This window comes from Phalaenopsis equestris, unplaced genomic scaffold (genome assembly GCF_001263595.1).
Source record: "Phalaenopsis equestris unplaced genomic scaffold, ASM126359v1 Scaffold001343, whole genome shotgun sequence".
NCBI classification, from domain to species: domain Eukaryota; kingdom Viridiplantae; phylum Streptophyta; class Magnoliopsida; order Asparagales; family Orchidaceae; genus Phalaenopsis; species Phalaenopsis equestris.
In genome coordinates this window covers 967,380-978,264 of record NW_018165782.1, presented here as the reverse complement: position 1 = coordinate 978,264, position 10,885 = coordinate 967,380, and the positions used below count along the sequence as shown (strand labels likewise).

The following is a 10,885-nucleotide window of genomic DNA, read 5'->3' as shown; positions in this document are numbered from 1 at the left end:
TATATATATATATTTATCAAGTTGGATGTCTAAAAAAGTTTAAATATTCAAAGCACCATAAAAACTATAAGCAAATAGAAATGTCCCACGAGAATATAATTAAGAAAAAAAATGTCCCTCAAATGTTATTTATCTCAGAAAAATAATGTAGGTGAGCCACCCTATGATCAACATGCATCACCATTGAAAACTTTCCCCATATCAAATCTTCAAGAAACATCATAGAGAACAAATACAGTTTCATTTCCTCTGAAAATTCCGGAGTTGCATCTAAAATTCATATAATCTGTTGGAAAGAAGTTGCTTATGTTGTGTTGGGGTCATTAGTGCATGAAGCCACCAACTATGAGATATGGATTCTAAGGAAAGTAGCTTCCGCATTCTTTTTATTTTCAACTCGGGGACACTTAGATCAGCTCGTGGACTCAACTTGAAGGACGTTCGGGTGTTGGTCTTCAATGGAACCACATGTTTAGTTAGCTTCCAAAATTTCGGAGATGCCACCAAAGCCCGTCTTGTTGACCTCATTTTGGTTAGGTCTAGTACTCTCTTCTATAACTTAAGATATAGCCATAGATTTTCTCTATTGACTATTCTAGAACATTAGTGATGGGACCCACCATACTCAGAAGTTCAAACCACTTCCTGTCTCTTTTGCAAAGTTTTACATGGGTGGCCTCAGACCCTCAACACTTGTTTTGGACGGTTAAGATCAACATGATGAAACTCAAGGAAGTTCTCATAGGATCATAAGGCCTTAGGTAGACTTTGGGTGGCTTTGTCATTCACACCCTCACACCTCACTCTACACATCAATACCTTCACTCACATCACCCCTTACACATACACATCACTACACATAAATCCATGCTCCACACTCCATCCCTACCCTCACTCCACCCAATTTCCACCAAAACTCACCAAATTTCCTAAAATTTTCAAATTACAAAAAATTTTCACCAAAATTCACCAAAACCAATCCTAGCCCGGATCACCCGGGGCTTAATCAAAGCTTAATATCTTGGATTGGTGCCAAGGATCCCAGAGACCAGCGCCAGACTTCCGTACTCTCAGGTTGGATGTCTAGGAAGGCAGTTTCGGCACCTAGGCACCCGAGGTCGACGTCTGAGTGCCGGTCTGACCTGAAACCCTGATTTTCGCCAGGAACGCCGACTGAGGATTTTTTTGATCCGTAAGCTATGAGGGACTCTGTATGAGTGAAATGTAGTCTCATAACTCCATAATGGAGTATTATTGTTGGTGAATCAATGAGGAAATTGCTGCCAGCAGTTGTCCTAAACCACAACGTGGTAAGGTGTCCCAAACCCTAACTTTTCCTGTAGCGTGCGTAGGAGGATTTTTTTACTTCTTATAGCTGTGGGAGGCTTCAAATGGATGCATGGTGATACCTAGACACAAGAATGAATATCAATCATTTCTCACGTCTTGAATGGACCCTTCTAAAGTGGGTTTTACCGAACAGGGCTAAATCGCCACCAACATTGGCTTCTTGCTCCGAACAAGTGCTGGGGATCTCCAGGTGCGTGTCTTGAGCTATCGAATGCAACGGACGAACCATAGACCATCTCGAGTTGTCCACTGGACACGTTACACTTGTGACATCAAAAATTGATGCCAACAACTTATCATTATTATTATTATTATTATTATTGTTACTTAAAAGCCTTGATTCTCTCGTTGCTGACTCATGCACAAAATCATAGCGAAATGGGTGTCCTCCATAGGCAAAATTTATGTTGTGGACGCACTCATGCGATTCATTTTTCCATTCAAGATCATTTGGACAACTTTGTTTATGGACAATCCAATTAAAGTCAGTTTCACGTGTGGCATGACGAATGAGATTTGTTGGATCGATTGAAACCATATGACAGACAAAATGATGATCGATGTTTTTCTATGTGATGGTTAGAGTCTAGCTCGATGAACTGACCATTTTCTTCTTCAATGAAAGTTGGTATGTCTGAAATGAATGTCTTGTACTTGAGAATCAACGCATGCATCAAACAATATTCTATAGCGCTCTAGCGAGCATCATAAACTCATAACACAAAAATTTGATGCCAACAAAGGAGAGGCGGTGAAGTGGATTCTCATATGCTTGAGAGGAACATTTAACAAGACACTTTATTTTGAAAGTGCATAGATTAATATACGGCTATATGTTGATTCAGATATGGTATGAGATATTGATGATAAAGGAAGTATAATAGGTCATATCCATATTTTAGGAAACACAACAATGTGTGGGGTATCTAGGTTATAGATTATTGCACTTTCAACTATCAAAGTTGAATACATTGTTATTACTAAAGCTATAAAGTCGATGATTTGACTACAGGGCTTTATGGCAAAACTTAGAAAAGAGCAAGGGATTAAAAGGCGTCATGGTGAGAATATGAGTGTTATTTATCCAACAAAGAATGTTGCATTTTATGTGAGGATGAAACACGTTCAACTAAGGTGTCACTTTATTTGTTCGCTCTTAGAAGATGGTCGAATATTTTTTTAGAAGATACATGGATAATAATCCCGCATATATGTTGACTATGGTCCTTATAATTGAGAAACAGAAGCTATGTTTGGCTTTAATTGAATTTCAAAAAATTGACACCATTGTTGAGCCACACCACATTATATTACTATAAAATGGCACACATCTAGAGGAGGTGAATTAGATGCAATCAATATCAGGGAGTGGCTCACCGTGCTAAGGAAATCACTTATAACTCCCTCACCGAGTGCCCCTATGTTGGGTGCAGTGCCTAGGCATTATAATTGGAGTGCCCCAACACTTTGTTCAGTGCTCAAGTGCCAATACAGGTGCCTCAATACCCAAACAAAGTGCATTTCAAGTTTTGGAACTAGAGCACCCAAAAAACTAGGTGCTCAGAGGTGATGATATGCACCTGTAACTAAAATTATGCAGTATAGGATATAAGTCATCATTTTAATTTTGGGAAAAGGAAGTACTCAAAAGAGCGAGCGAAGTTGAATTTCATGAGGTATCTTGTGCAAAGGTGAGAAAGGAGTCTTTGTGAATTCTAAGATTGTAGAGAGGCTTGAGTGTGAATTAATTTGTAATATTTACCCTCTTTAATAGTGAAATTTTTAGTGTGGTGTGACCTCAAGATTGAGTAGGACTCCTACAAAATGAGGGTAAAATTGGGAATTAGAGATTTCTATATGGAGTTGAACTCTGATTCTGAAATAATTAAGTTTGTATAATAAGAATAAATATGCATATTAATATAAAAATTGGGCATAATGCCCCGATCAAGATATTATTGACTTTCTATCATTTTGGGTGCATTGATACCCTTCAACTATGAACAAGACATATAACCATAAATCTTTACTTAGAGTCATAACGATGAGAAATGGAGAATTGCTTAGCTAAAGGTAGTTAAAGATGTCATTGTCAGTAACCACATGTTACTTCATCCTAGCACACCTGTAAAGTTTTAGAGGTTAAGGCCATTTGTTTTATCGGTCACAGTCCATAACACTCATTAGGGTTTCTAATAGTCTAACCTAAGGGTTTATTTGTGGCAACTACAGCTTCTTAGCTTTTCAACTGTAGCTGCGCTGAACCAGGAAACTACTGTAGGGAAGCTGTTGCGGGGAAGTTTGCTGCATATTTGTTGCAGCTGTGTGAAAACAGTTGTTTATGAAAAAAAAATATCATTCTGCCCCTATTAAGTAAAGTTATTTAAAACATAATTGTGACAACCATATATTTGATACTGCATAAGCATAAATTCATTTTAAAACATAACGAAAGTTCAAATACGTAACTCACTTAACAGTGAGTACCAAAAGTGCTAAAAAAATAAAATAAATAAAATTACAAGTAAAATAGGAAATTAATAATTTTTAGTTTTCTGTAATTTCTTTCTAATTATAATAATACCTATTATAGTTCTATGTATAGTTTTACGCTCTATATATCATGTTCAAGCATGCAATGTCGAGGAAGCAACTTAATGCTGGGAAATGTTACTGCTCAGCCCACTACTGCAGGATGCAACGTCACTTCCTGCTCTTATGGTGGCTTTGTAAATGGAACAATCCTCACAACGTAAGCTTCTATACATACATACATACATGCATGCATATATATATACATACATGCATCCAAGCATACATGCATGCTCACATGCACCATGCATAAATACATGCATACACGGATCTATATATATATATATGTATTTACTTCTTATTGTTATTTGCTTATGTTAGTTTTTTTCTTAAGCATATATGATTTTTTAGCTAATTCATAGATGCTTATGTGTTAGCCACTTCAATACCAAAATATATGTATGCAACTAGAGAAGGACGTAGAATGAGAGTTGCAAATGTCTTATGCATGATATACGAATATTATAACTCGCACATAGAGAACTCCCCCTGCACGACATCCTCATATGTTAGCAAAAAATGGGTTGGGGAGTTGCTTGTGAGCCACCCAACATGATTTGACAATATGTTGCGCATGACATGGGTTGTATTCATCGATTTGTTGGAGGAACTATATAGAAATATGAACTTCATGACTCATCCAGAACGACTTCGCAAGAGATGTTAACAATAACCCTATACATATAATCGCATAATAAATCAATGTCAGAAGTTTTGAAGCAATTTCAACACTCATCCGAAATGATTTGTAGATAGTTTTTAGCAGAGTTAAATGTACTTGTAAGTTTTTCTTCACAAATCATAAAACTAACAGATCTTATATTCGAACGAACCCCTACAGAGATTTCACACAAATGCATGATATATGCCATACTTTAAGGTAATTTCTCATATTTTTAGATTCAATTTTCATATAAATATTGTAATTATGTAAACCTTCATTATCTTTCGATAATTTTATTGGAGCAATCGATGGAACACATGTTGGTGGACGTGTTTCAAATAATGAGAAAATAATATTCATAGACCATTGTGGGTCCTCGACAAAAAAAAAGTCATTGTGGTATGCGACATCAACATGTGATTCACTTTTGCCATGATTGGTTGAGATGGCAGTGTACGTGACAATCAAATTTTCATATCCGTAACACGAAATAACAGATACAACTTCCCACATCTACCTACTGATTTGCTTGAGACTAAGTCAGTAATCATTCAATTCACATCAAGTAAATACTATTTGGTCGATGTTAGATATCCGTTACAACGAGGGTATCTCAAACACTATCCTGATAAGAGATACCACATACTTAATTTAAAGCAAGCAAAAAATGCCATGCGAGACAAGAAAGAAATGTTAAACAAAAAACATTCATCTTTAAGGAGGTGTTATTGAGAGGGTTTTTGGTGTTTGAAATAATAAATGAGTTATACTTTGTAATATGTCATCTTACCTAGTTCACAAACAAGCACATATTGTGATTGCCACGATGACTCTACATAATTATATTCGACGACATCCTTCTCTGAACGACAAGAACTTTCATAGCGCAAACGAGGATTCTAAAACATATCCTTGTCGTGACACATGAGTACCATCTCAGACAGTCTTTGTCACAGGCTGAAAATGTTGTTCCGAGACCTGTACTAAAGACGATGAACGTGTAAGAGAGATGACAAAGTTGAGGGAATGAATTACAAATGCGATAGTTGAAGAGTGATTGAAGTTTTTCTTGTATTATTAATTGTAATAGTTGTTAAAGAGATTCAATGTTTATTATATCAGTATTTTAGACAACACATGTTTATTCCCATTCTGTGTGTATCTAATATTGATTGTTTTAGTTTTTTACGCCGTTTGTAAGTTTTTTTTTCTATTTCTTTTATTTATTTTTTGGCAGGATTTAGAGGCCCATTAAGAGACGTTTGACCTTATAGGTTATTCTGGATGACCTGTTTGCTGCTATTGCTTTGTGTCACATGTGAAATCCTAATGAAGACAACTAAATTCCTCTATTTTCTTATGCTACAATTTTTGAGGTTCTTTTGGATGACCTGTTTTGGTGATATGCATATGTGACACACACGAGCTTAGTATTATATGGGTTAAAGGCAATCAATAACCATTTTCTTATAAGGTCCATTGTTTTCTTGTAGTGACATATTCGTTGATATATCTACTGAATTTTCTGAAACCTCACGAATGGATAAAACTATAATTACATATTTATGTTATATATGTTTTTTAAAGCATTCACGAAAGATGAGCTTAAGGATTTCTTGTATCTCCTGAGGATTGCACTGCCACTGTGAACTTCAAAATTCGCTACTAACTTCACGTCAGTCATATAACTACAAGAGATAATTTTATAGGCGGCCATGGAGAATCACAAAAAACTGTGACTATTTTCGATAGACAGATATACTGAAAGATTCCACCGCTGACAGTGATCGAACATGAAGAGTATTTCTGAATGACGATTTAGCTCGTGACATACGCCTTCTACATTTAAAAAATAATATTATCATACTGTTAATCACTATTTTAATAATATTTATCTTAATTTTAGTAATCATGTTTATCACTGTTAAGTGATGTGTTTATTTTTATTTTGTAATATTTTGCATTGAATTTTTGCATTTAAAATATAAAATGTATTCGTATGAAGTGTTTCGTTACAAACAACATTACTATACATTAACAAGTTAGTCATTTATCAAAGCATAATAACAACACAACTATTTTCAAACTGCAAAAAATAAACAGAAAGCCTGTTTTTCCGCACGCAGCTGTTGCACATCAGACAATAAGCTGCTGCGCAACATCTTATTTTTAAGTTGGAGTTGCCCCAAATAAATTCTTAATTTAAAAGAGGTTTTATATTTAAACACGATTTTTATGTGATTACATATGTAATGTATAAAGATTAAAACTTTTATGTCATTAACTTTTGCATGAATGTTGAATTTTATATTTTTTAATTTAATAATAATAATGCCTGATGAAATATTAAAAATTAATGCCGCATACATATAAATATTAAAATTTTAATATTAAATATGTAAATAAATATATAATATGCGACATTTGCAAATACTAAATAGCCCTAGCAATAATTTTCTCTCGTATCAAAATTTCTCTCACAAATTTCTACTACGGCGGTTTTTATTAGCAGTAGATCGGAATCTCGCGCCGTACAACTTCCGTTGAGGGCACATTCGATCTTCCTCAGCCCTCTCCGGCGGCTCGGTGCTTCCTTCTCTTTGCCATTTGCGACCCTCGCGATCTGCCGTCACAGTGGAGTCGCCGCCCGATCACCCGAGCTTAACCTTCAAAGGAGCAGCGCTTTTGCCATTCCCTTATTTCATCACTGGTCTCTGTGTAAGTTTCTACTGAAAAATTATCTATTTCGGGTTTTAAGCTTAGATCCTCTAGATTCTCCAATTTTCTGGTCGTCTTTACAAGAAAGAGGTCGCTGTGATGATTCCCGAATGCATGTATCCATGAGGTGTCTTGTTCTCGGCTATATTATTTAGGGTTTGTTATATATGGTGTTGTTTCTTTCATTCTTGTTTAGATACCTACTGCTCTCTCATGTGGATCTATTTTCAGGACCACGATGATTGTTACGCGGCTTCCCGTTTTGAAATTTATTGGGTAATCATGTCCGCAGAATTAAGTAGTTTACTCTAACCGCTACGGCCGAACAAACTTTCTTACTCATTTCCATTTTTTTGCTATGATCAAATCGCCTTTTTGTTCTGTTTTTCAGTACAAGCCATACAAATTGATGTTTCACAAAGCGTACATTGTCTCCTATGCAAATTTTAGTACTCATGATCTTGATGGGTTAAGTAGATGTCAATTCAACATTTGATTTGAGGTCTTTCACTTTCAATTGCTGATCTTTTTCCATTGCATCAAATTATATTTTTCTTGGTAAATACTTTGTATGTTAGTAGCTTCTTCTTCTCCATTCTACTACAGTTTTTTTTTCTTAATTAATTTATTTAGATGAATTAGCTTACCTTTTCTTATTTAGTTTAAAGCTTTTGGGCCAAAAAATCTGCCGGAACTCTAGGTAAGGCCAGTTGTTTCTTGCATAACTCCATTTTTACAAATGTTGTCCCTTTCCATCTGCCCAATTACTGACAAATCTTTTGGAAACGTTTGGTAATGGCATCAATGGGTTTTTAAGCTGTAAATCATTTTGAGAATTTCTTTTGCTGTTAAATGCTTTTGGGCTAGAAATCAATTATAAATCATATATTGGATAATTTTCCGCCTCGGTGGATGGATTTATCTGTAAAAAATTAGAGGCAGTTTTTCATAAATGCACACACACAGACATATGTATTTAAGCACTTCTCAACTTGCTTGCAAACATTTTTTTAAACTCAACATACATAAATTCTAGAAGTATACTTGCATGCCAGCATAAGTACTTATACACTTACATATCTGCACTTGTTATCTCATACGAAATTATATACATGATATATGCAATAAATGACCATCATGTAGAATTATTTATTCACCATTCATATACATATACTTATGAGCACTCATGCATATAATTGTGCTGAAATATAGGCCACATAAACATGCATGTGGTTTAGGATTATTATTTACGCACACAAGCTTTTGAACAAACAGCGATGTGGATATACATTGGATACAATGAAGTACTTCGAATTGACTACTTTCTTAATAGATGCCCCTATCATAGCAGTTAATTTTTGTCCGAATATTTAAATATATGCATAGGTAGGATTATGGCAGCATGTGTCAGTTATGCAATCAAACTAAAATATATAAATTGGATTGTGATTCTTTAACACTAACTTAGAGATATGCTACATTCCATTTTGAAATATCATACATATTTTTATAGGTATCAACAATGTTACTATTTTTCTTGTTTATTTTTTAATCATTGTATCAAATTCATGATGGGAATGTTTTGAATTCTTTTCCCTATTCAGATGGACTTTGATCAATTCATTGTCACCAAATAGCCCTTGGGGAATAACAATTTCATACGGTCTAGGAGTAAGCAATGAAACGCTTTGTATACATCAATGATGATTCCTTCCAGGATTCATTCTGTGATAACCGAATATCCAATAGGAAGTATACTATTTTGAATTTTCTCCCGAAGAATTTATTGGAGCAATTCAGGTTCATGCCGAGCTCTTGAATTTTTTCTAACTGCACTATTTGCCTTTTATATGTTGCTTTAATTGTTATTATTGCACCTTTTTTATTTGCGTGAGTTTTTTTTTCTCATTTTATACAGAATTTAGGCCAGTGCAAAGTATTATTGAATATATTTCTTTATCATTAATTTGTGTAGTTGCTGGTTTTTACAACCTATTGCTGATTTGTGTCAATCTCCTCCATTTCTATGCTTTCATCAATGCATTCCAGTTATTTCTTTACTAAAGATGGTAAATAAGATGCTTATCAATGATAAGTTATTTAACTCTTTGGCTTGTTTTTGACATCCCATGAGACTGCGTAGCTTTTTTCTTTCCCTTCTTTGAAATATTTTTATACTGATTCTCTCAACCATTTTTTTTGCTCTACTTATCTTTTGAGGTCTTTCATAAATCAAGGTTATCTTGATGCGTTTCTTTTTATGATGTTGCACATACTTTTATTTCATATTTTTTCATTTTTTTGTCTTCTGAATTTTAGTTTTTCTAAGTTCACTTCTCTTATACTTTAAATTGGCAGAGCAACACTCTACACTGCATTCCAAAAACTCTAAATAAGTGTTTCTTTCAAGGATGTCAATGCACAAAGTGCAATGCAACTTTTGCTATAGCAAAAGGGAAGATTTATCCTTAGGGGAAATGATTCAGGGAACTGATGGAAATGCCATATGCTGAATCAGACAAAGAATCCTGTAAGAAAACTGAATAATTCTCCTAGTAAAAATTAGAAATATCTCTAGAAGAGTCCAACACTGGAGCATTAATGTTGTTATCCATTGGATCTTAACTAAGAAAAGCAAGTTGGAAAATTTAAATCCAGAATGGAAGCTATAGAATTACTATTTTTTTAAGGAGGGCTGTAAAACTCAAGACAATTAGTGAAATTATGAGTATTAGAAACCTATTCGGGAACTGCAATTACTGGGACTGAATTTGAATTTGAAATGTATGGAATATGATTATCAGAAGTAATAAATATTTAATTTTCCTCATTATATGAAAATATGGAGTTCACTTGCTGGAAATGCCCTATCTGTCAACTCTGGAATCTGAGACTCTACTTTTTAAAGTAATCAATCATAGTAAGTGAACCAAGACTGCTAGAAAAATGATTACTCTTGTGTTTAAAATAAGCTGTTTTGAAAAATTCTTTACAATGGATAATCAGATGTTTAAGGATAAAAGTAAGGTCTCCAATTTCTAACAATGCTGAAGCTTCCCAAAGAGGCGAGTCTCCATGGAAATAGTATGTGTTTATCCATGAACTTCCAAAAACTAGGTGTGAAGCACCCAAGAGATGACCAATTCTAGAAACAAAAGCTATTGATCCTCTCATCCCACTTTTTTACCATAGCTACATGACCACTGCATTGGATACATCCTATTTTCACAATAGAATCAAGAACTTCAAAGGATTTGAATTGGTGATTGTCATGCAGTGAATCCATTCTTTTCCAACTCTACTTAAGAGCTTTAAGCATACTACTCTTTCACTTGTCTGGGCCCTTGCACTAGAATTTGGTGACTCTTGGTCTCGCTTCTTCACCATTAAACTCATCTCTCTCATCCCACTCATTGCTGTGCTTGAGACAGTGGAGTCAACTCTGCTAGCGCATTGTGAGGCATCCCGTTCTCTGTCATCTCGGCAAATCACATATATCACAATCACATCATTATGCGCTGCACTAGAGATGCTTGCCACTCTCTGCTCTCTTGTGCCGTC

General features: G+C 34.8%; 1 protein-coding gene across 4 annotated transcripts in view; it reads left to right on the top strand.

Moving 5' to 3' along the window:
- Nucleotides 1-7,059: 7,059 nt before the first annotated feature.
- The window catches only part of LOC110034084 (phospholipid-transporting ATPase 2), a 91,461-nt gene continuing 87,635 nt past the window's right edge, over nucleotides 7,060-10,885 (top strand). For all 4 annotated transcript variants that reach the window (XM_020738341.1, XM_020738342.1, XM_020738340.1 and 1 more), the window contains exons 1-2: nucleotides 7,060-7,324; nucleotides 8,929-9,124. In XM_020738341.1, the coding sequence (XP_020594000.1) occupies nucleotides 9,003-9,124 (122 nt within the window). In that variant the 5' untranslated portion in view covers nucleotides 7,060-7,324; nucleotides 8,929-9,002. The remainder of the gene's footprint in view (nucleotides 7,325-8,928; nucleotides 9,125-10,885) is intronic.